General features: G+C 40.5%; 1 protein-coding gene across 1 annotated transcript; it reads right to left on the bottom strand.

Moving 5' to 3' along the window:
- Nucleotides 1–176: 176 nt before the first annotated feature.
- Nucleotides 177–13,443, bottom strand: LOC106641307 (solute carrier family 41 member 1). The gene is made up of 9 exons (XM_014355689.2): nt 12,825–13,443; nt 5,916–6,035; nt 5,493–5,813; nt 4,051–4,364; nt 3,266–3,590; nt 2,889–3,183; nt 2,578–2,783; nt 2,299–2,447; nt 177–2,219 (listed from the first exon to the last, which is right to left on the bottom strand). The coding sequence occupies exons 3-9, from the start codon at nt 5,809–5,811 to the stop codon at nt 2,043–2,045; spliced, it is 1,785 nt and encodes a 594-aa protein (XP_014211175.2). The 5' UTR covers nt 5,812–5,813; nt 5,916–6,035; nt 12,825–13,443; the 3' UTR covers nt 177–2,042.
- Between the last annotated feature and the right edge of the window lie 13,345 nt (nt 13,444–26,788).

The following is a 26,788-nucleotide window of genomic DNA, read 5'->3' as shown; positions in this document are numbered from 1 at the left end:
CTCCCGTCTCGGGGCAGTTCTACGGCATCCCTTGCAGATATGCAGCTCTTGGGCTCTCCGTTAATTGGAACGGACGAGAGATTTGTGCTGCGTTTCGTACGTGCAGAATAGATATTCTGGAGAGGGATAGGGTTTTTTTTTTTTATTATTTATAAAAATAGAAAGGTTGTATCAATTTTATTTGTTCATTTATTTGTTTGTTTTTCCGATGCTATTTCGGTGTACATGTTTTTCGATAAAATGTGTATTGGATCGATAATACTGACAAATGGTGCGTCTTTTTTCGTGCTCGTTTGGATTGTTTCGTGGAAATATTTTTGTTTGGTCGTTTCAAGTGGTTAAAATGAGACAGCAACGATAACACTTGGCTAAAACATTTGTAAACTTAAAATTACAAATTTCCTAAGGATTATGCGAACTAAAAGAACAGAGAAACGCAATGTGGTTTCTCCGAACAAATATTTCTTTTTACTACCTACAACATCGTATTTTAATAAAAGTAAATAATGAAATTACGAGTTTTCGTCAACTCTTTGTTATTTCTATGATTTTATCGTACAATAAAACGATGATTCACTACAATAATTTATGAATAATTGCTAAAACAAACAATAATCGTTGAGATCAGACAACACATTGGAATTTCTGATCTCGACCGCGACAAGCGTCATCGAGTCATTGGTTAAAACATAATTTGCGCCAAAAGCACTATTTCATTCTAACTAAAATTCAATAAAAATTACTTTATCGCTACGACGCAGTAAATTGCGAGCGATTTATGAAAAGAAAAAAAAAAAAAACTACTAGCCACAACAACAATAATTTGAAAATTCACTAAAGCACGCAATAATTCAAATGGTAAAATTCCTAATTCCTACAATGTCAAACATGCATGTACCGTTTGTATAAGAGAATAAACAACACACGCATGATGCACCAAAACAACAAATTTATATCACGAGCAAAAATTAATTTGCGCCTCGACACGCGATACAAACGGTAAGTGTGCTCTCAACTAAAACGTGGACAAATGCTTATGGTATATTATATATGTAGTTTAATTTTTAAAAAACACAAAGCAGAATAAAAAAAAGAGCACTTCCCGTTATGTCTAGGGCACATGTACACACACACACACACACACACACACATGTGTTTGCAGTATCGGCTATTTGTCTATCATATTTACACAATTGGTGCAAACTTTGTTTCTCATTTTATCTACCTTTTCCGTTTCAGCGGTCCCACCTTACTTATACACGTATGTATGTTACACCAAGAGCTAACGGTTCTATACGTTTACTTTGACTCTTGCCACCGATGAATCACAATAGCTATCGCAACTCGTTGTTCAAATTCTACTGTAACGCAATAACGTGGGTGCCGCTTAATTTTATGGTCATTTTTGTTAAAATACAAAACAAGTATAGCAGTTTTTGATCTTCGCTAATAAGTTTCGACGAGCCGTTGCTTAGTCACAGCAACGGCGGCACAGTACACTCGTACATGTGCTCTGGTGCGTCTATACTAGTCTCCGAGACCGTTAATCAACTCTTTGACGTTGGAAAACCAGGTGAACTGTCCATGTTTATCTTGATTGCGTCTAAATGGTAAAAAACGCCCAAGGCGCGATATTATGTCGAGTAGTGATAAAATCATGGTAAACGCAGAAGTGAAAAAAAAAAAAAAAAAAAAAAAAGAAAAAAGTACAATTAATTGCATTTTTGTTTGCTGGACATGTAACGAGAAATAAAAACATCTTTATACGCGTAGCACAGCTTGCTAATACTCGGTTATTTTCGTTCCTAATCTGTAGTGAAGATAGAGCGCGTCGAGGCGTATTTTGAGCGCAGCTTATCACAGCGACGACTATTGTGCTCGTACTATCTAAATTAAAAAAAAAAATTTAAAAAAAAAACAAAAAACAATACGCTAAAATCACTGTGCTATAGCCCATATTCCTGTGCAACACTGCACTAGCACTCCTGTAAAATCGAGTATTTGTTTTGCAATTCGTTCGAGCGAAGGTCATCATCTTGTAATTAGTTCTGGTACGGATGGTTGATCTGCTGGAGAAACAGGAAGGCCGCCGCTAAGAGAAGGGAACCACTGAGGTCGCCCAGGGCAGTCAAGTACGGTATGGCTGAGTTGTCGGGGTCTATCTTGTACTTCCACATGACGTGGATCATTATGTGCGCGACGTACAGCAGCAAAATCACCTGTTGGCAGGAGACAGAAAAAAAAAATTGTGATATCTATCGGTATACGCAAAGTATTTTGCTTGATTATTTTCCATACCTGGAGGACCGTCACCGTCAAATAAGCCAGCATGAAGTAAACGTGAATCGTCGAGCGGCTCCACTGTATGTAGTCCGCGGCAAATGAGAACGCCACGTGCCCGGGGATGGACATCGCGATCAGTAGCCTGGCTGTTTTAGCAGATGGCGCTGAAAAAGAAAGACAAACGCGCGTTTTGGAAATCGGTATCTCTACGATTCGATTACAGCTTTAGATAGGGCCCGTTATCTTTGTTTACGCGTCACAATTGAATAACATAAAGAAAAAAAAGATCCATACCTCCGTGGAACAGTGCCGTCCAGGGCGAGACCCAAGTCTTGGTCCAGGGTGGCAGGATCCCAACGAGCGTGGACTGGTGCAACATTGTCGAGATCCTGGAGGCTTGGACGGACACCAGGTTACCGCCGATTCCGTTGACGATCGGTTGGAAGATCACGAAGCCGTTGAGGCTGTCCACCGCCTTGTCCAGGATCAAGCCACCGAGACTAAACGAACGTATGCGTATTAGAGTATGATTTTGCAAGATAAAAGGTAATAAAAAAAAAAAATAAAAAAAAAAAAAAAAAAAACAATGGTCAAAGTGGGCTCACCCGCTGATGAAGAGCGCGGTTATGACGGGAACCCAGCCCGAAGTAAGCACGTTTCTCGTGTACTTGTTCTTCAAAACGATGATTATCCAGATGGGCAGCATGACGAGGAAGGCGCTGACGATCACGTAGAGGATCCAGATGTCGTGCTCGAGGCGATTGAAGAGGGCCGAGGCGATGGTGGACAGGACGCTGATGGACACGACGTCGCCGATCGACGCTGCCAGCGGGGTGGCCAGGTTGTCGGGGTTCATCCTCAGCCGGTGCGAGCCCATTATCACCGCGACCATGGCGAAATCTGCGGATTATCGGTTTCGTCAACTTTCCCCGTCCACCAAATATCCACGAATTCCCACGTGGTTAAATTTACACCCTTATACCTAGTATGAAGCAGGAGCTGGTGGCGGTGCACACGCTCGACGCGACGAGTAGCAGTGTGTGGTCCCAGGAGTACTTGTTGTCCATGGCCGCGCCAACGGCTGTGGCGAACAGCGCGACCAGCATCGCGGCTACGATAGCCTGGATCTGGACGAGGGCTATGTTGCCGATGATCATCTTGACGACCTCGCGGTAGCCCTTCATGTTGCCCAGGTTGGCCTGCGTGCTCAGCCTCGAGGCCAGGCACATGTCCAGGTTGCCCTTGAGGCCCAAGAGCGCCGGCACGAGGATGAAGATCTGGGATACTTGTTGGAACACGTCCCAGTCCTTCAACCGGCAAAAAAATAAAAATTTCCACTCGTCAGTCGTCTTTCATTTTCCTCCTTTGGGCTTATCGCGAGAGATTTTTAACTCATCCCCAGCCGATCCCCGCTGTCTTGTCAACTAGCTCGGGTATCGTTGTTTACGTGCATCGGTCAACAAGATACGACGGGGGATTTAATTAAACGTACACCTTATACTCTTGCATCAAGACTTCAGGGAGAGTCGAATTGTTTTTTTTTCTCCTCTTGTTTTTTCATTGTTCGGCAAACTTATCGGCTGACCTAGATCGCGAATCTTTATCCCAAAGGCATATCGGGGGGTAAGAAAAAAAAAAAAAAAAAAAACAATCCGTCGAGTAATGCGATCCGTTGCAACGATGCACCGAATTGCGTCACGATTGAATCGGCGAGCAATTAGCGTGTGTCGCCAATTGGCGGCGAAACGAAAGAGAGACAGCGCTTACCTTGACCCTCGCCAGAACGAGACCGGCGCCAATGGTGCCGATCCCAGCGATGAAGAACGGCACCGAGATCTGCAGTCCCGTGTGGTACCAGGTCTCCTCGGTGATGAGTCGCCTCCTCTTTTTTTGTTTGATCGCTGGTGGTGGTGGTGCTTCGGGGTCGTCGCCCCCGTCGCCGCTACAACTGGTCGCATTGTCGTCCGGTTTCGGCTCGGAGTTGGCCACCGAGCAAATGGTGACGATCGAGCTGCCGCTCGACAGCGAACCGATTTCTGAGCTCTTGTCGCTGGTGTCTTTGCCGCAGGACTTGAGTCCGGCTGTGGGAGAAATCAACCCGGGGTTAATGGACTTTGTCGACTACACTTTGGGTGTACAAAAATGATGGTTTACAGAGGAAACCTGTATTACACGGAACGGAAACATTATCGGTACAGTTCCCAAGTTCCCATAGGCTTGGGAGGAAAAAAAAAAACTTGCACAATTATTGCTAATAAAGCGCTCAAGCGTAAGTGCCTTATCTAAGTCGGTCAACGTGTATTGTACACGCGTCCGAAGCGGCTTATTATTATTATTTTTTTTTCTGTTGCATCGTACACCCAATATATATATAATCGCGTTAAAAAAAAAAAAAAAAATCAGCTCGCGCGTTTCACCAAGTAATCCATTTTGCCGGTGCACCCACGGATGTCAAGGTTCGCCAAAGGTCGGATATATATATATGTATACATAATGACGCGCATTGTGTGCATCGCTGACATATGTATATATACACGTATAAACGCTAATTGGCTTGATTACGCGGAAAACATTTCCAGCCGCTGTGCAGCTGTCTCTCCTTATCTGAACGTCTCCGCGTGTATACGTACACTCAATAATGGTTATTTCCAATGACAAATCGATCAAAGACTATCGTCCCTTTCCCCTCCCAGTCGACAACTTTGCAGATCGGAATCGGCGCGCTTGCGTCTCTCGCGCTCGATGGATTTTACCGGCGTTTGGATTCCCCGATTGTACGCGGCGAGCAAAATGAGACTCGGAAAAAGCTGTTCCGGTGAAGCTCCAACAACGGCTCGCCGGTTAGTTAGCGCGTGTTTTTTTGTTGTACACGTTTGCTCGCTTTATCGACACGCAAACGAAGACGACTCCTCTTGGCTTTCATCTCCCGATTCTTGGAAATTTAATAAAGTTACGGAGTTTGCGAGACGAAGAAGAAGAAAAAAAGAAATCTCGTCATTGTGCGAGCGAAGCTCCCCATCGATGGTTCTCTCGCCAATTAGACGCGACCGTTCATTCCGTACTATTGTGTCAATTGACGCGAGTTAACGTTTATCCAGCTCGAGCGTATATATATACATCAACGCGCATCGGAGCGAGAAAATTGATAAAAAATAATAAAAATGCTTGGGGGAGGCGAGTCACTTACACATGTATGTTTCCTGCCTTACCTGCGATCTTTTTGACAATGGCGGCGTTATCCGCCTGGATGGTAATGCCCTCGACGGACGGTAAGTCCAGTCCGGTTTTGTCCGCGCCCTTTGCATCGGCGACGCCCAAAGTCAGGACGACGCTGTCCTTGCCGGGTGCCATTTTCCTATCAGTCTTATCGTCTCGGTTTTGTTGGGTTGTTTCTTGGTGATCCGCCGCCACGGATGGCCCTTCCTTGTCTTGGGTGTCGTACGCTGCTGCCACCACCTCAACCGCTGGCCCTTCCTCCGTGTCGGTCAACACGGCAGATTCGTTCGCCGAGACGGGATACGCGACCATGTCTGCCAACACGAGTATCATCATCATAAGTATACAAATTATTTTCTTTTTCCTTGAACAATCCACACGTGGCTCTCGAAAGTTGGCCCGTCGAAGTAACTCACCGCGTTCGCTGCAGCCTGATTACGCGGTCCCCCGGTACTCGCAAAAAATCGAGCACAGGATCGACTTGTGGAAGCGTCTGTTCCGATGGTCCGATTTCGGTCAGCTTTAGTCGACACGAGCTGTAAAGACAAAGATCGGTATAATTTGCATCCTTTCTATAATCATCCTATGGTAAAATTTTTAGTCAATCCATTGTGGTGTGATTTTATGTCCTACGAAACTAAAGCCACACGGCTAAAAAATCGGCATCGCCGGTAAACTATCAACGATCTGCCTGCAAGAACGAGAGAATCGACAGAGACGATGAAAAAAAAAAAAAAAAAAAAAAAGGTACAGCTAATAGCCTGACTCGTTGATTAAGATACCGTATTTGTCGATGGATTTGCACGCTCCGCTGCTTATGTGCAGGACAAAGCGGCGTTAAAACTCTCCCGCACGCGCCGTTTTGCACCGTCTCGACGCGGTCTTGGGGTCGTTGGCGTCAAGTGTGCACTGGATCATCCTTTTCATGCGTACGATGTGTGTCGCTCAAGGAAACCCTACACCTCTCGCGCGTCATTTCTGTTATGGTACACCTAAGCGCGATTAGTTCTTTTTTTTTTTTTTTTTTTTTTTTGTACAAGCATAGGAAACGCGTCAGAGAGGCTGATATTCTACTTAAACAGCGACTAAGCCGGCACGTGCATAATATATACCTCATCTTTGGAAATTAAATATTTTACGGATTCGCGCTTTTGCCGATGGTGTCGATTCGAAATTTGTCGATCGTCCACTATACCACTTTGATGCGTTCGATCAATATTGCATTTTGACTTTTATCTTGATGATTTGGTTCAAAAAGTGATGTGAACTTCATTGGAGCTACAGAGTGAAATTGCTTACTCGAGTAAGGGAACTTTGTATTATGTTTGATTTATATCGGAGACAATAGTATAACAAATTTCGTTAATTAAGTGTAGCAGCAGGACTTTAACGCCGAGGATACGACTAAAAAATATGACTATACCAGTATAATTTACGCCGCTGTACTGTTGAGCAGTTGAAATTTTAATGATCAATTTCAAAGTTTTTTCGAGAGATAAGAGTTCATTTGTAACAACGACTTTTGTTGATAATTTAAACGGTAAAACTAACTGGAACTCTTTAGAAGTAAAAAAAAACGAGGTATAAGCGAGTAAAAATTCATAATGGAAAACTGCATCAAGTTAGGAATACAATTAAATTTTTATTTTTTGTACGCAAACAAATCTACTATTCGGAATAATTTGAACGATAAAATCAAGGAGTAAGTTCATCCTTGTACTTGTACCAACGGGTTATACCTGTAACTTGTAAAACCAAAAAAAAAAAAACTTACATTGCACGCACGTCATCTACATACGAGCATCGATCGAAACTTCATTTGGGCCGCTGACGGCGATTACGTAAACGGACTCACGTGATCGATTGTACCATTAAGTATTTTCCAAATGTATATAGATGCTGATGATTTAAAACAGAGGAACAACCAACGTGTCGATCAACTCGTGGAATGACAACTAATCTTATCTCTCAATGTTGTATCGCAGTTAGGTAAAGAGTCACCAAGATCGAGATGGGGTGGTGCGCGCAAACATTCCACCACATTCCGGTAAATACTGAAAAAATCTCGCGGAACACGCACAGTGGAAAAGTAAGCAAAAAAAAAAAAAACCCACGGGAATCACTCGAGTGACACACTTTTTTTTTCGAGAACAATACGTCGCGGAGCGCACCTGGCGAGCGGAAAAACGCGCGTGGACGTTTCCAAGCATCACCGTCCCCGCGTTTGTTGTTTTTTTTTTTTGTCACTGCACTCTGGCAGGAATCCGCGGCAAACCGTTTGGCGGTTTTTCTCTCTCTCAAAGGCTCCATACCCACGTAATGACACGCTAGAGGAGTCGCGCTGCCGAAATACAGGCAGGTCGCGTGTCACCGACGACGCCACAACGCGGCGTTACGTAACAGCCCGTCGACGAATTTCAGAGCAGCGTGTATGTACGCAAATGCCACCGACGACTTGCAGTTTTTCGGCCGGAAGCCTTTTTTTTCCTATCTGTGAGGTAACACATTATTGCAGAATTCGAGAACATTTTCCCCGCTTCGATGAATTTTTCCAAGCGCTATACATTGTTTGTAACGCCAATAGTGCGTATATATACTGAGGAGTTGCTGACGTCGACGCGTGCAATCAATTCCAAATGATTAGAAAGGAAAAAAAAAAAAAAAAAATGTTTTTTCTCGTATCGCTTGTTAAATCATCAATCGTTATCGATCGTGTGAGATACTGTCGCCTATACGCGATACTGTCATTTAGGATTGACGCACGCCAAGTGTACGCGCGATTGTAAATTTCGCGTTGAAATTTAATTAAATTGATTGGGTTTGATAAGTATATAGGTGCGAGTGATGCGCGATGAGTGTAGGTATTAATTATTGTATATTATACGTATCGTTAGTACTAATCAGTGGCGCGTCAAATCTATAATTTTATTTCGACCGCATCCCAATAAATCAACAATTTCATTCGGACATCTGAATGTTATTGATAATATGTGTCGTATCGCGGCGCGTGTGCTTGACGGTTGGTAATCTTGACAATTTATTTGTCGAGGAATCCTACGGCATGTGATATATGAGCGATGAATTTGAAGTGGAGGAAAAAAAAAAGAAAAATCGAATGGCGATGGTCTCCTCCGGGGATTGCCGTTCACACGCGATTGACGAGTATTTTCTTTTCATGGAACTATTGACGTCAAGCTTATCAAACCGAATACGGAACAAAAAAACGTCGTACGATAATATTCGATCGTATTGATGGCTTTTGCACGTTGTTCAAATGGCTTTTTGAATTTTTTATAAAATGGTTAAGTGCCTAACATCGGAAATTTTTTTCTTTTTTTTTTTTTTTGATAAATACTTGCTCGTTATCCAGATGTTTTATACATTGTTGCAAATGAGACAAAAACAGTACATTTAAGTTTTATTCTTTTTTTTTTGAATAACTAAATACATTAACAAATGTTGTCAAACGATTTTTTCGGTCACAAAATCTACACTTTTTGTATTTCACCTTTTGTCGGAATGTCAAGTTCTTTGTGCGATAAGAAAAAACGGTTTTTCGGTGTTTTCGTAATTTTTTTTTTTTTTTACAATAGATCATTTGCATGAAATCCTTGAGTAACCGTAAGATATAAAATAATGTGTGTTTTTTTAGATCAGCTTTTATATCCGTCGCTTTGTTACAAAACATCATATTCTTTCTTAGCGCCTCCATGTATTCTAGTTGGAGCCAAAAACCTTAAAAAAAAACTATTTTCCCAATTTTTTCGATATCAAGTACTATATTTAATTTTCTATTTAAAAAAAAATCTAAAATTTTCAAAACCACCCAAAAATGTTAGTTTTTGTACTTAGTGATGCATAGGTTGCCACCGAGGGACCTGCGATCTCGGAGCAGCGCCCAAAGGGACTCGATGTGCATGCCCCGACTGGATGCGCATCACGTGCCAACTCTATTTTTCTTACCGAGGGCGCAGTAAAAGTCCAGAGACGTAATAAAAATGCCCAAAGTGGGAAAAATAGATTTTGGTAACGGAGCTCAGTCGTAAAGTAAGTACCTGGGAATTCGTTATTTACAACCTAAAGTGTAATCCATAAAATTGTGTAAATGAACCTTCCAACTTTGTCGGACTAAAATTACTCGAGTTATCTAACATAAATTTGTACATTTATGCGAAATATAAGTAAGTACTAGGATCACGATGCTTTTGGCTCAAAAATTGTCTTCTCCACCAGCTCCACTACATTCATATAGGTGGTCACTTATTTTGCTGGGATATAAATAGGCGTTGCCTATCGTGCGAGAGGCACTAGCGTTGTCCAAAAGCGATAATACCTACTCTATATTTACCCAAAAACTCGTACATATAAGTATACAAATACCCGCTGCAGACTGTTAAAAAGTTCTTTTCATCGTTTTCACCTTCCCACGTTTATATACAACGATAAAACTGTATAGGTATGTCTGTTGGATCAAATCCAGCGGAGAGTTCGAATGTTCAGTCAAGTTTTATCAGTTGCAAGTTCAAGTGCGCAGACAAGCGGCTTCCAACGTAAGTATAGACACAAGGTTCGCCTTTTCTCGTTGTTATACTTGCATATACGTACAGATAGCACCGATCGGTGTCTCTCTCAACTCGACACTTTTGCTCGTAAATCTGCCGACTCTAGTTACGATTGACGCGTGTACGCGAGCAAGTATACGGTACTTCTTACGCTACTTCCAAGAATGAGATTTAGATGATTTTCAAGCACGCGCCAGTCATTCGGTAGAACGTGTGCGCGAAAGATGAGAAAAGCAACACATGGCCGTAAATACGGCGATAAGGGGATATCGGGTAGCTTTTCTGTACACACTATAATATATTGTGTCGTATATGCAAAGACGGACAGACAGACAGATGACAGATAGACGAGCGATGTGTGTGGGTAGTAACAGTTTCACGAAGTTACGCAATGTGGCTTCATGGTATCTGTACTTCTAAAATTAATTCCAAGTCAGCGATCACGTGGACGAGGTGAGCTTACTATTTGCTTACCAAACTGATTACCGAAGGTACACGTTTGACTTTCTTTTCTTTTTCTTTTTTTTTTTTTTTTTTCTTGAGAAAAGTCCACATCTCGAATTTATTTCATATGCTTGGGGTAGTTCTGGCGGTACCTCGCTACAGTCAAATGACTTCGCTCTACAATGAGTATCAAGTGTTTATTGCTTACAGTATGTACCAAAGGTTAAGTTATTATTTTCTTGATCCAGAAGAAATTCAAGCCTACGTATTAAACTTTCAATTGAAAAAAATATGCGACAAAGTACTGAAAGTTGGAGATTTCTGTGCACTTTGTTGTTTACTTGCACTTTGAAAGTATACATGTACAAAGTTTAAGAAGTAATTTAATAGAGAAAAATCGAGTTGTACCATGTATTTTAGATTATTTTTTCCACTTTTTAAACTATATTGTAAATACTTGATATTGTTACATATCTCAAGGGTAGTTTTGGTTTAATTAGCTACTCTATCTTTGCGAATTAAAAATTTTTACGTTAAAATTCAAAAGTTTGTAAAGTTTCATCAATCTGAACATTATCAAGATACCGTCAGTAACACCTTAAAAACTTATCATTTTATTCCAAAAACGATGTGCTGGATATGATTTGTGTACGAAAGGTCAAAATTCCAAACCGATACATGTGTATGATAGTAATAAGTTGGATGTATCTATCTATAATTTGGAAAAACAATTTAGTATTTTGACTTTTCGTACAATATTATTATGTTCATATTGAGTCGTGAATTGAAAGGTTTAAAATATTGTAATTGATTCGTATGGTTTTATTTTTTCTTGGATAAAAAAAAACTTTGTACGTTTTTGTATACTCGTTTTTCGCCCTATATCTTGGATGTCTTTGCGAACCTTTGGTTTTTATTGGACATGAATAAGGTAGTGCTGCTGAGACAGGTATAATTGAAGTAATCGAAGTCGTCGGGTCGCTTTGTTATCTTCAATAAGTTATAGCATGATTGGATAAATGTTAGAAAGTTTTGACATTAAACTCTGTGTAATATGAATTAAAATATTTAATACTTTGCTGGCTTGAAGTTAGGGCATGAGATATTTCCAATTATTGAAGATATTTTATAAGTGTGGTTTTTATAGTATAGTCAAACAAAAATTCTGCAATATATAAATTGTGTAAAAATTGTAAAAATAAAGACAAAGTATGAGATAGCAAATTTAGAAATGAATTTGTATCGTACGAGTAGTCAATTTTTTTTTCAAATCTTATCAACGACTTGTGAACATGTGTAATTAGTTGAGCAAAAAGTGCTTGTTTTTAATAACTTGAAAAAATTTGAAAACGTCAGAATCTTATCTACAGAATAAATATTCAAACGAAATGTATTAAGCATTATGCATACTATCCAATCCCAATTAAAATTATCTTTGTAATGAGGAAAAATACTCATCGAAAAAATATAGTAGTTTTTTTTTTTTTTTTTTTTTCTCAACCAAAACTTAAGCTCATGAATCACGTGATACTAGAAATCGGTATCAAATCTGTATACTGTCAAGACTTTGAATATTAAATTGGTAACCACGTTAATCAAGTATAAGCTGATACTTTAATGCTAAATGTATTTTTGTTCAACAAGAAACGTTGGTAGTAGTTGATTTTTAAAATAATTTTGTATCATAAATTCCAAGTTATTTGTTTCAACGATATGAATAACTATTTGGTTTTTTTTTAATTGATTAGGGTCGTCGTTTTAACAGCTTCCATGTGTCGATTACGTTAACCTAAAAATTGTAACCGAAGACAAATTATTTTTCAATGACGCCAAGTTTTTCCCCAGATTTTATGGCCGTACGTTATTAAAATATGACTAGTCTCTGAAATTTTCCACTAATTAAACAAAAATTATTAAATTTTCCAGTAAAAACCAACAGAAACCAGTAGACTCCATCCCAACCCACATTGAAATTTGAAATTTCAAGTTTATTTCAATAATCGATAATTTGGAGACACCTCAATATTATTATTTTTTTCTTTTGATTTTCAAATAAAACGTTAAAAATTAGTCAACAATCCAACAAAATACGACACAGAGCTCGGGTGGCAATAGAGACTAGTGACCACGTGCCCCGAGGGGGTTCGAGTCTCCCTCTCGTTCCAGCTTGGCATACGTGTAAACCGAGTTATATACAGATGGTACAATAAATTAACAAACATTAAACACGATACTGAGAAAATTTACCAGCCCCCGGGTCCAAGGTAACCGGCATTGCACAAAGATAGTAGCATATAAGGTAATGTGAGTTATACTTACTGAGGGGACACATTTCGGTGAATTTGCGCCAGCGTGCCCAGCTTAGTCGTAAAGACGTTGTCCAGCCTAGTAAATTTAACCGTGACTCGGCGAAAGAGTGTTCTGGCGAGCCCACGTGACGGTGCCCACTCGATATGTGGATTCCTCTTCGAAACCCCTATAAATATTCCTGGGGCGGAAGCACACGAGAAATTTCGTCAAAGTTTTGTCGAAAGAGGCGAAAAAAGAAAAAAAACTCGATCCTCTCCGTTCAAGCGTACGTGTACTTCTAACGCACGGAATCTCCCGAAACTCGTATATACGTATGTTCCCCGGACGGAGAAGACAATGGGTCGGAAAATGTTTGGAGAGGCGACCCGCCGAGTGAAAAACCAGCTGGTCCGTGACCGCTCGGCGAAATGAGGGATCGGCGCTAATAATAATCGGAGAGAGCGAGAGTGCAGCAGGGAAAGAGGGACGAGTAGGTAAAGTATAGATTTATATGGTAGAGCGGAACAAACTGTTCGGCGCTGGCGAACGCACTTGACTGATGAAGAAAAGCCTCCGCCGCTCGTTTAGTTCAATCGGCAACGTACACTCGATTCGGTTTCACGCATTTGACGGGCGGTATTGTGTGGGTGCGTGCGTGCGGCTCACATGAGCGTGAATCCCTCGCTCTCTCTCTCAACGCAAGATTGGACGAACGCGCGCAACATCGGCATTTCGTTGTCCGACGTGGTCTCTCTCTTTCTCTCCCGCCCCTCCCCCCTGCCCTTCTTATCTCTCCCGCACTCACTCTCCCGCACTTGTATGAATATATTATTATTATTATTATTATTATTATTGCACTGTGGTGAGCACTCGTCGGTTGAGTACTTATCCGAGAACCGCAGCATCAGCGGTCGGAGATCGGTACCGGTGTTCCGCCAATACCAATTATCGCGAGCTTTTTGACTCGGTCACTTTGTTTAAAAAATTTTTTTTTTGTTTCCCCCACGTACCTGAACAAAAATTGTATATATCATTCGGCCGAACGCGCGTCGGTCGCGACTGGGGCTTGGCGGTGGTCACCGGGTTCCTTATATATCTTTGCCCGCAACCGATTCGTGCCGTTGATTAGGACACGCCAGTTTTTTCTCGCCCCGTCTACCGGTGTATCTCTCCCTCCGCGCGATCTTCGAGTACCTGCTGCCGAAATCGGGGACTTTTTTTCCCCCAAAATATTTTAGATAAAGGCTAGTCGTTGATCGATCGAGCGAGCTTCCGCCCTACAAACGGGCTTCCCCCATTTTTTTGTTTGACTCTCGCTCGTGAGGTATCGGTCGTTCGATAAAACAGCCATTAAGTTGGCCATACGCGCGCTGATTACACTTCCAGGTATAGAAATAAGTAATCTGAGCGCCTGTATCAAAACTATACATATACATGCAAGGTCGTAAACGTGATACCGATTAATAACCGATTATACTTAAATGAACGTGACCTGTTAAAAAATGTTTTTGTGAAAAGTATCGCGTTTCGGTGTTTTGCCGGAGGGGTAAAAGTCGCGCGAGGGCCGATGAAAATTTTTACAATAAGCGCGTATCGGTATCGGTACGTTGAAACCTTGTGTATACTAAATACTTACCTCTGATCGTAGAGAGAGATCGTCGACAAATTAAACTACATTTGAAGTGACGTCTCGGTGTACAATTTTTTCGTGCGACCAACGAGTGGAGCAACAACTCCGTTTGGATATTCGATGCGCCCGTGGGTTTTAACGAATGTTTTCATCGTTTGACTTGGTTTTATAAATATACCATACTTGTATAGGTATATGGTAGAGTGACACGCGCGTCTGCGTACTTCGGAGCTATTGTAAGCTCTTACTCACGGGTGTAAACACGAAAACAAGAGTACTATAGTTTTGTCGGCATATATGGACGATTTATTTTTCTCTTTTCTTTTTGAGTTGAAATTTTTTTTACGAGCCGTTGCGCGCAGATACGCGAACGATGGAGCAGAGGACGATTGAACTCTCGTCGGCAATGCGCTTCTCACTGGCGAATAAAAAAAACCATGTCTCGATTATCAATGTGCAAGTATAATATAACAAGGAAAGCGCGTGGAATTCAAAATATTTACACTACCTCCATGTGTAAGGCACAACTGCAAAACGCGCGATACATGTAATATATATATTTTTCTTTCACCTCAAGGATCCGTCGAGTATTTTGTTTTTGACAACGGCGCGGCTGTTGTTTCAAGCGTGTGAAACTGCGTTACTTTCCGAGCTGTTGACAAAATTCCTTTTGCCAACCGATTTCCATCGCTATCGATGCCAAAACGTTTTTCTAACCGCATAAAAACGAGCACGAATTACTCAAAGATCCACGCAAACTTTTCCTTGTTTTCCGTGCACTTTTATCAATATTATAGTTGCAAAATTCGCCGGCGTTGACACTTGGACGAAGGTAAAAATAGAGGAAACAGTTTTTTCATGTGCATGATTTGTTCACAAAGAGAATGAGTTTTTTTTTTTTTATAAAATAGTACAAAAATGAGCCATACAACAAACGATCGCGTCGTCAGATGATGACAAACATACCAGTGTTGACGCGTGAAGCGCCATTAATCATCAATAACAGCATGTGAGATTACAAACAGATTGCCCCTCGTACCTGACTACACCTACACACGCGGCCAATTTTCAACTCTGGGAATCACCTTATTTACTCGTCTTTTGCGCAGCAGGAGTGACGAAAAACGCAAGGATTTTCCAAAAGCAAAAAAAAAAAAAAAAGGAAAAACGTGGCTTGCGATGACGCGTTTCTTTGGATTTTTCTTTAATCTCGTCGGTGTTTGATGTTTTTCAGGGGGGTGAAATCACAGATAAGTGTTTTACAATGGAAAGATACGCTATGTACGTGGTGCTCTTGACATTAAGACGCGTCGTAAAATGTTACAACCAAGTATACGTAAAATATTTTGCCATAGAGACGGTGTTGAAAGCAAACGATGTTTTTTACATACCGACCTTATTTTCAGAGAGCCCCAGTGTGTTTTTGATTCATGCAAACAGAGAACGTGTCTACGGCAATTAAACTATAAGCCAGTGATGCATGGCGTGTATTTGTTACAAAGAGCTGATCAGAGGCGAGATAATGTGTACTGTTGTGCAAGAGGCTATATTAAAAAAAAATTATGTTGTAATAATAATGTACAGCATACACGATAAAACGAGATTTGATCTTTGGATTTTGGATCGAGATGCCCCAGTGCGAGTGGAAATTTCATTTTCCCCGTAAATTATAATAATTTCCAGGCAGGTGTAAAAAATCGTTTCCAAAGAAACTATAGCGCGAAGCAGTGAGCGATGCGCGATAGCGAGATGGCGTCTTTCCAGTTGTCAATTATCGTCTTCTCGAGGATGAGCACGGAGGTTACATCGTTTCCTCGTATAATCTCCGAGTGACATCGATTCCACCGCCTGCACGAGGAATCATTGACAACCGATGTCCTGCTTAAATGACGCTGATAATGCATACCTGTTACACGTTATTATCACCGAGCGCGGATAATACGTGAATAATTCGCGTCGACGCGGACGAGTAGGTGTACACAATATTATGTACACGTATAATATATATAAACAAAGAAAGTCGCTTTGATAGGCAGGTTTTATCGGCAATTAGGTGTTTTACGATTCTCGTCTCGTTAGTCATGTTGACCGATAAAATCATACGGGTGATAACGATTAACTAATGGAATGTTACCTTATCGTGTTCTGCGGTGTGTTTGTTCCCTGAAATGTTTTCTTTCCTCGATTTTTAATACTAATTCAATGAGAACGAGAAAAAAAAAAAACTCGTTACAAACAAGAATGAAATATGCGAAGGAAAATGTGTTTTTAATATTTATTTATTTACCTTTTTTTTCAAATGAATAATAAATTAGACGCAATTTAAATATCATTAATTTTTATTATTTTTTTTTTATCTTTTCATTAGGGATCTCATTATACAAATATGCTATGGATGCACAAATTAAGAGCTCGAATGCGCTCATCCGTACACGCTCGCTACAATACTCTCATAAATTCACGACCACTTTTTTTTTTTTTTTTTTTCTTTTTTTTTTTTTTCGTCATGACAATAATAATGATAGTAATATTCGTTCGCATAGCAGCTCCGACGATCATTGTCCTATCTTAAGTTATTGATTTATTTTTTCCTTTCGTCGTTAATTTTAACAATACATAATTGCCAAAGAAAATTACAACATTATTTTTTTCCTCTCCTCTTCTGACGCAAAACTGCTGAATATAGAAGCTTTCGGGGCCTACTGTCTTCGAACAAAACCGCGACTCGCGCTAACGAACACTATAATTGTCGACAATTACAAGAGCCTTAATTAAACATACGCTATACCTACATTCTTATCCATTAATTTTGATTTTCCAAATTTTGATTCTCCGTTACCTAAGTCCTATCTCTCGTTTATATTTTCTTGAATTTTTATCGCACATTATAATAATAATAATAATAATACACCGAAAAGTAATCATCATCACCACGTAGTGCGAATCATTATCTTCTTTTCAGCTAAATTAGATATCAACTAAAAAAACGCTGACTGTTCAAAGATACCTTTTGCTTTCTGACAATTGTCTTTGTTATTGTAAAACTGCTGATTGCACTTGTTCCAGTTTTTCTATGTTTTGTGTGTGATATTTAATTTCTTTTTTTTTTTTTTTTTTTTTTTTTACGTCAAATACGCACAAAATAATGCTCTCGCTCGTAAAACATTTCCTCTCGAAGCATCAGAAATACACACTTAGGTACGATCGAGTGACGATTACGGAGCGTAATCGTAAACCTTAATTATAAATATATAAGAATATCCATGAGTTGAAAGCATTTTGATTAGGAACATTTTCGTGCTTACATTTCAGTTCGCTTTGGCCACAATTTTTGTTTCCATTTTTTTTTTCTTTTTTTTTCTCTCTTTCAGTAAATCTTTTGTATACATACGGAAAAAGTCTTTTTTTAATAGTTTGTACAACAATTTTGTTCGTTTAATCGTTTCACGGTAAAAAGGTTACAATAATCTGGTTTTTAAAAATTTCTTACAGTATTTGTTTGTTTATCTTTGATCCATGATTAACCTTATGTACACTTTGTAAACGCGATTTACGTATTGATGTTTTAATCACTAACGTATTACCAAAAGACCTAATTTGTTACCACCACCTCGCCGTTGTACTTGAGTATATATTTTTTTTCTTTTCATTTATTCGCAATCGAAATACATGTAATACTATACAATGGCCCTGAATCTCAACCATAATTCATCATCCCCTCGTATATAGTCTGAAACAATTCAAACTAAGCGCGCCGCGTCATAAATATTGTTCCATAAAAACCCCCCGATGATTAATCTTTTTCCCACACATGCACCCACGCGTGCATGCTCTTTTATATAATATCAATTTTCCCCCTCTCCTTAGCCTAACTTAACTCTAATTTTGATTTGTGCTTCTTACTATGTATATAATATACGCTTCTTACGTAAAGTACTAATCTCCAGAGGAGCAGTTGCCGTCGCTCTTGGCTTTTTTTGTCACTAATAACCGTCGCGCAACACTATATCAAGCGCGACGCAAACTTTGTGGTGTAGAGCTCACGTGCACCGTCCACAGGTGCATAATATAATAATTCGTCATTTATTGTACAAACACTGTAATTTTGGTCCGGTTTTCCCATTTTCTTTTTGTTTCTTCTTATCTCTCATATTTTTATACCTTCCCGTGCGACGCTCTCGCCTCTAAAATCCCCACGCTTATCCTTTGTTATAAAAATTACATCGCAGAGCCTCGCTATACGTCAACCAAAACTCCTTGTACACGCCACTTTCTCCCTACTTACGTCTATAGATTAATAGGAACTTTGTGATTTGGCAATGCCGTCTGTCACATTGCTGCGGATCAACAAAATCGCAGTACGGTGATGTTAAGTCAGCGCTCACGTCCATACGAAACGCGAGCGAAAATGAGAAAAATGTATTAAAAAAGGCAAACAATGACTACGAAATACGTATATATATATCATATCGTCACCCAGTGTGTCTCTTCCCTGTCCCCCCCTTGCACTTGCATCTGGTTTTTTTTTTTTTTCATTAAAAGCCGAGCTGTATAGGACACGTACAGTTTCCAAAAAGGAGGAAAAAAAAAAATAGGCTTTAAAGTATAGGGTGCAGCGGTCCGAGCCCCATAAAAAAGATCATCGCGTGCCATTGTCGGGGAAACACACAAAAAACGGATAGAAGAGGAAAAAAAAAAAAACAGCAGCACATCGCGCGCACTGACAGGCAGAAATAACGAAATCCGTTTACCCTTCCGCACGAGCGGCTAATTTCACGACGACGACGGCGACGACGTGTCTCTATATATATATGGTGCGCGCCACGCGTCTCCTTATATTGCATTATGTATATATATATTGTATAGCACGTTTCGAGTCCGTAAGTCCGGCTATACACTTACCTCCCCTTCCTTCGAATCAAACCTTTTTCCAATTTCTTTTTCCACCGAGCTCTCTCTCTCTCTCTCGCCCATCTGTCGCCGCACGACAATGCCCGCACCGACGCTCGCCCGTTCGCTTGTATAATAAGGGATTTCCAAAATATTGGGTAAATCCGTACCGGCGTCGAGGGAACGGTGGAGCGGGAGAAAAAGACGAGAAGAGACCAGCTGAAAAGTTTTTGGGGTGAAATCCGCAGGAAAGGAGCGCGTGTCTTCCCCCTCCCCGCTGCTGGATAAATAAAGGGTTGTCGCGTGTGTTGTACTGCGAGGATGGGTTTCTACATTTCGGGAGAGCCCTTTTACGCGCGAATTGCTCCTTTTCACCCCGTTTTTACGTCAACTCATCCCTGCCTTTCCCCCCCCGTACTTACTTTTATTCGCTCTTTGTACGTTTTATCTACCCCTTTGGATTCTTTTTTTTTTTTTTTTTTTTTGTTTTTCCATTCGGTGTTTTACAGCACGCGTGTACACACGACCGAGTATGGGTTTTACGTTTTCGGTGGAAAAAGAAGGGTGCGGGGCAATAAATAGCGCAATCGTCGGTCGTGTCGGCGAAATTAAATGTACGAGCGCCGCGTGTGACGAAAAGCTGGGTGGTGGAGAAAAAAAAAAGAGGTGCGTACAACAATAATGGGAGCGATAAATAAGAGGGCAGCCCTGAAATGGAAAGCGTGTCGGATAGCTCGCCGCGGGACGCGCTCGGGCCATTGTTCCTCCTCGATGTGCGAGGTGTCGATCGGCCGACGTCTCTATACTTGCGCTTTTTCATCTCGGAGGAGCGGAAAGTTTTGCGGATGAAATTTTCGACTCGAGCAACAGATAAAGAAAAACAAGCACGTCTTGTACGTGTCGCGTGCTCGAGCAATTGAACGAGTTTGAGGGATGACCTGTACGAGCGAGCTCTTATCACTCGGGAATTTGCTTCTGAAAAATTAATCGGGACGTTTCCGGTTGTAAGGAAGGGGCGGTGGAAAAGTTTGAGCATAGAAAGGGCGCAATAAATATATCCAAGGAGACATCGCGTGGGTTCGGGGAGGAGGAGGAGGAATGTCACGCGACGTATCGGCAGCGCGCGCCCTCGACTTTGGCATTTTTAATTTACTCGCGTGGTATACGAGTACATGTGTGTGTATTGGTCCCGCGCGGGGATGTGTCGGATGGATCATGGAAAGTGTACCACGCGGGTCCGTCCGGTGAGGCATCGAAGAGAGCTTTGGTGCATAAGTATACACGTAAGTATACGAGAGTCGTTGAAAGTGTTTTGTGCGTATATACAGGCCCACTCGGGTACAGGAAAATTTTAAGCTCGATGTTTTTTTGACCATATAAATGTTTATTTTCATCCGGCTATCGGCAAATATAACGTCTACCCGTGTACACGGATGTGCAATTTTCTACCCAAACGTGTTATTTCGTTGCCTACACGCTTGTACTCGGCGCACAAAAATTCCCCAATGATGCGGGATTAGTATCCTTTGCCGGATTATCGTTATTACACCCATACCGTGGTCTCATCGCGGCACGTCACGTACGAATTGTTATTGTCGCAATAAAAGCTCAAAACCGAGAGGCGACAGTTCGACAAACACCAAATGTCATAATTGGTACAACGCACGATGCTCTTTTATTGTTTTATCGATGACTACGTCTTTGTGCAAAGAAAAAAAAAAAAAAAAAAAAAAAAAAAAAACGGGATTACGTGAGTGTTGTTTTCGCCCAAGCAGGCAAAGCTTTTGATGTGTCCCCGTGATTTCGCGAGCGCGTAATTATTTCCTTCGCGTCATGATAACCATCTGCATAATTTTCAGCTGCGATGATTGCACACACTGACCGGCGCCTTCGAAATAAAACGGGACCACTATACGTACAGAAAATCATGTCGAGGGGGAAAAAAAAAAATTGTCAAGCTCGCGCATACATATATATAGGACGCGTGTGCGCGATAGACGGACACGCTTTAGCTCGTACTAATTACGTCGGGCGGAGAGTGCGCCTCCCCTGTTCGTCTTCTCTCTATCAAATTTCTCGGGTCTCGGAAAAGCGTGAGATATTATTGATTTTCATTGAACCGGCGTGCGTAGGCGTGCGCTGTGTATATAATATATATATATATATAAAAAGAAGGGGAGGGCCAGCGCGCGCTTCTTTCGAGTTTCCCCATGCGATTTCTCTCTCTTCTTTTGCTTCTGCGTGTGTGTGTGTGTGTGTGTGTTTGACAAGAAGGTGGGGGAGATAGCGCGGTGTCATTTACCCGGACGGACGTCAGTCGTTCGCTTACAAGTCCGAAAAGGAAGAAATTTTTTTTTTTTTTTTTTTCTCCTTTCTTTTCTTTTCTCCTTAGTCCCTATATATATATATAAGTATCCTCGGTGGCGACGACGACGGTGTGGCAGCTCTCGACGACCAACAGAAATTCGCCCGCTCACGCGAGTATATCGCACAAGTTTTCTTCGCTCGCCTATTATTTATGGCTTTAATAATGGGCTTCTTACTTTCTTTCGTCCTCCCTCTCCCCCAATTTTTTTTTTTTTTTTTTTCGTCATCCCGAAGTAAAAGTACAAGGATAGTTGTGGAAAAAGGAGAGGAGAATGGGACGAGTGAAATTGATTTTTTTTTTCTTCCCTCCCCTTCGTCTAATAGGCCGTCTCGTGTAGGTACAATGTTGTACGCACGCGAATCTGTATAATTTAGCCCGCGCGCGTGTGCCGTTGTTAATTCATGCACTTTCGCTGTGGATGGTAGGTACAAGGTATACTACTGGTTCTAATAGGCGCGTTTGATGGTGAAAAGGTATATAATACATGTATATACCGTACACGTGTGCAGATGCGTCACCTGCGCTGTGGTGCCATCGATCGATCCCTCGAGTTGGTGGTGGTTAGTATATTTTGGGGTGCGATTTTGGAAAAAGTAAAAAAAGCTCCCGCTGCGTATACAGCGGTTGATGTACCGTGAGAACCGTGTGTTCTTTATCCAAGTAAAAATCGGTTGTTGCCGGCAATCGAGTATTGTCGACCGATAAAAATAGTTTTGTCCTCGACAAGTCGTTTTTATTTATTATTCAACGATGGCTCGACGACTGAAATAATTCCCTTTTGGTACTTCTCGTACGTAAATATTCAGCCTGGCTGTGTGAAAAAATATCAAGCATTACTCGAACAAAGTACGTTCCATTGTACCCACAGTTGGACACAGTGACAACAAAATGCAGGATACACAAGAACACGTTGTACGATAAACATGCGGGTTGACAGTTAATAAAAAATAAAGCACAAACACAAATGTACGTTGAATAAATTAAATAATATTTATTGCTAGGATCACACAACATAAATTATTGTAAATAAAAAAAAAATAATAATAGTAGTAATGCTAATAGATACGTTTAATGTGCAGAGTGGATGAGTGGAGAAAAAAAAATGAAAATAAATAAATACAACGCAGCGTTAAAGTAATAAGCGAGCAAACAAACAAATACAAAATTATAAGTTGTACGTGTCTGGACACTGAAAGCAACTAACTAAAAGTACACATGGCTTCGTTTCGATTTGACAAGAAATCATCGATTGTTTCGGTTTAGCTTAAAAGTAAAAACAACCCTGAGATGGTTTGGATTGACGAAAAATCCGAACTTGCATACACGAAAGCTTCACTTTGTCCATCGACTAGTTTTACGTAGGAAATTGTTGAAAAATCCCCCATCCCAAAAAAAAAATTTCTAATGACTAGATATTCCTATCCAAACCTGCAACAAGGCTAACTCTTCAACTGTGTATTATCTTGTTTGTTGCGTATATAATATCTACTTCATACTTGCATTCTTCGCACAGTCATTACACACGCACACCGACTTTGCACAATGTCATCGCCGTGTTTTTAGCTTACACGCAAATATGTATGTATAATATAATATATAGATTTCTTTTCTTTTCTTTTATAATACATCGTCATCATCCTTCTTTTGTCTCTTCGAATATACGGTGTAAGTATACGTCTATATATATTTATATAATTATTTTTACGAAAAGTACATTTCATTCCTTTTTTGCTTTTCCTCAACATATTTTACGTCGCTTTTTCTACTATCGTACAGTCATGGTAATAATAATCATAATCATAATATTAAATGCGTGTATACATATATAAGTTTTCATTATCCGACTCTCCATGTACGTAGGTGTATATATTATGTTGTATGTTTATACTATATCCTATAATTACTGGTTTGATTTTGCGCTCATTTTATAAATAAATGTAATGGCAATTCCAACGTATAGCAGTACAATATACACTCCGTTGCTCACTTTTCCGCACAATTGTCCGGCTTGTTTGATTTTTCCTCGATTATTTGGTACTAAACTGAAATACCATATAATATGGATTACAGACGAAAAACAAAGGAAACGATTTTCGAAAACTCCCGAAAATGACGATCATCATTTGACTTCAAAAGCTGTGAAAATTCACGAAAATCTATTCACTGAAGGGGAAACAAGAAAAAAAAAAAAAAAAAAATTAGAAAATCTTACAGCATCGTTCTGCGTGTCATTGGGCACGCGATATTACGAATGAGTCGATAGAGCATATATGTATATATGCAACGATCAAGGAGGGGTCGGGAGATCCCGCACTCCTGACAGAGAAAAATAGTCACCGGAGAAAGAGATAGAGAGAGACGTGGACCGTGGCTTTTGACCTCCGTTCCCCCTTGCGACACGACGATTTACATTTTCTCGAGCGAGCACCCAAAACCGAGACTCGAAATTTTTCCCGATCTCTCGCCCCTCGCCGTCCGCCACAATATAGATTCTTTTTTTCTTCCCTCATAATGCATACGCGCACACTCATACGCCCATTATACACGCTCGTTTTTATTATCCATTCGTGCTCGCGTCCGTTCGCCCCACTGGTTTCCCTCAATGGGCGCATTACGAGCGCGTCTCCTCTGCAGCGTAATGGTCGCGGGGTCCGTCCGACCCGGAAATTTATGTTAATGCGATCCGTACCCCCCCCCCCCCCAGGGAAGGAGAGAAACATATAATGCACGAAGGCAAGTATTGCGCGCGTATGCGTCGAGCGCATGCTAATTCTGACGGATTTTTGGAAAAACGACCCCGCGCTCGTGCCGCGTCGACGCGATATGTGGGGCTAACGGTAATGATTTACGGGCTTCGGGGAGAAAGCGAGGCGGCGCTGTACACGCGTTTGTAGACAAAAGCCGGGAATTTGAATACATTTGCTCCCCAGTTTCGATTTTCCTTTCTTCCTTTCTCCGCGCGTATTATTTGCAGCTCCCAACTTTTGATAGCGTTGCTCCGAGTTTCCCTCCCATCGCTGTGATTGAATAATTGGAGGGTAATTTAAAAAAAAAAAAAACATTTGCTCTCGAGGCTTGATTGCGCCGCGGTGGTTCCCCACTTTGTGCGTTGGTAATGTCGTTTTCGGAGCAATCAAGCCTTGGATCTTATCTGATGTATGAAAAAAAAAAAAAGAAAAAGAAAAAACTTTAATTTGATGAAATCGCAACAACCGATGAGCCGAAAGGGCGAGAAACTCGTAAATTTTCACGGAGCTTATCTCTCCGTAGGTTACGTGTAAGGACAGTGGCTCGTCTATCTCATCAGCCACCACAGCGGAATATGTACGCGTATAGGGGTGGGATCGAAGGACTCGTAGAGTAGCGGGGGTAAATTAATTTTAATGATTGGTCCGAAAACCGCCGAAATGGAACCGTACTTGTGTGTGAAAGCTCCGAGGGGGACGAGACCGAAAAAACAAAAAAGAGAAAAAAAAAAAAAAAAAGGGAAATATCCAAAGTGCTAGTTAGTTGCTATTGCTGCACCTAGACTCTACGAGCTGCCGGTATACGTTGTCCGAGGGAGGGTGAGTGCTGAAATCGGAAATGCGCTCGACTGTTTTATTTGTCCGCGTATACCGGGTTGCGCGCGTGCTTTTTTTTCGAACGTAGGATAAGTAGGGAGGTAATGTCGGGCCGAATGTATAATACACTGGTCACTCGCTTTCTCTTTCTCGCTTGACGTTTTTTTTTTTTTTTTTTTCTCTTCGTCCGATTGCGCGGAAGGGCAGCAGCTGCGCTAACGCGAGGATGTGTGTTTCGATCGATTTTGTATGTGTATATACACAAAAACCCACACGTTTTTCGAAAGCCCTTTTTTCCTACGAGTTATCCCACCCTGAGGTCACAGGAGAGCTGGTGTTTGGGGACAAAAAATTACTTTTATTATTCCTACGAATAGGAAAATAAATGTATACTTTTTTAGGGATCTGCTGTAAAATGCAAGGATTTTTTTTTTATCATCACGCTTTTTAACAAAATTTCTCACGCAAAAGTGGCGTTAACGAAAGCTCTTCTAAAATATCGTTGATTTTTTGTCTCAATATTGAGTAATTAGTTTTTCTACAAGTAAAAGATTCCAGTCGGAAAAAGGTAAAAAAGCAACAACCTGTAAAAATTGCGCTGTCACCTTAAAAACGAATTTTAGCACTAAATTTTTGATTCTCAGTTTCTCAAGCTGCAAGGCACGAAAATGAACAGCTTCCCTTCTATCTTTTTTTTTTTTTTTTTTTTTTTTTTTTCGGATAAAAATAAAAACAAATACACATTACTTCACATGATTCGCGTGTCAGACTAGATTTACAAAACAGCTGCTGACTAGTGATTCAATTTCTTTGATCAAACTTTGGAAATGATAAAAAGACCAGAAAAACACGAGACTACAAAAGTGCGTCTCTTTGTCAGTATACATGTAATATTCTTTGGTTTCGAGGATCATCCCATTCACGACTTGAGTTTATAAATTTTTGTCAATCATCATAAAAAAAATTCTCGATTATCGTCGTCGTATAATTTATATTTTTTCCTACACATGTAATTATATATATATTACAGATCTGTTTTTCCACTCGATTGGCTGTGTGCACTCGCATCATCATGCATATCGTCATACGATTGTACTTTACGTTACGGGTTTAACTGCGTATAAGACCCTGGTTTCGTTTATCATTATTATTATCGTCATCATCATGTTCTCCGTTCGCTGATAATAAATTGTTTAAAAACTATATCGCACGTATAAATTTCTTTGTTCTCTTCAATTACTATTTTAGTTTTTTTATATATATATATATACCATATACAACGGTTCTCGTCAAAAGGCATTGTTATGTTATTTCTTGTTTCAAAATACGGAAATATATACTTTTATATATATATATCAGTCAGAAGGCCTCGGAAAGTGGCTTAATGTTTTTTTTTCTATTCGTACAGTATAAGTATATCATCATTTAACGGCTGGCACTCTATAGAAACCCCACGAGTTTTGAGTGCTTTAGTACAGGAACTTTATGGAATTTTTCGCCGGATGTACATGATAAAACAAATAAATCCTATGAGAGGTGAAAT

This window comes from Copidosoma floridanum, unplaced genomic scaffold (genome assembly GCF_036245765.1).
Source record: "Copidosoma floridanum isolate Cflo_tuat_1 unplaced genomic scaffold, Cflo_Japanese_pri ptg000030l, whole genome shotgun sequence".
Classification (NCBI taxonomy): domain Eukaryota; kingdom Metazoa; phylum Arthropoda; class Insecta; order Hymenoptera; family Encyrtidae; genus Copidosoma; species Copidosoma floridanum.
This window is presented reverse-complemented; position numbering and strand designations above follow the sequence as displayed.

Bases quoted from the DNA above. Each gene is read 5' to 3' on its own strand.
- LOC106641307 (XM_014355689.2), bottom strand. From the start codon at position 5,811: ATGGTCGCGTATCCCGTCTCGGCGAACGAATCTGCCGTGTTGACCGAC. The intron at 4,365-5,492 runs GTAAGGCAGGAA...TTTCTCCCACAG, and splicing joins CATTGTCAAAAAGATCGCAG to CCGGACTCAAGTCCTGCGGC. The intron at 2,784-2,888 runs GTGAGCCCACTT...ACGTTCGTTTAG, and splicing joins ACCGCGCTCTTCATCAGCGG to TCTCGGTGGCTTGATCCTGG.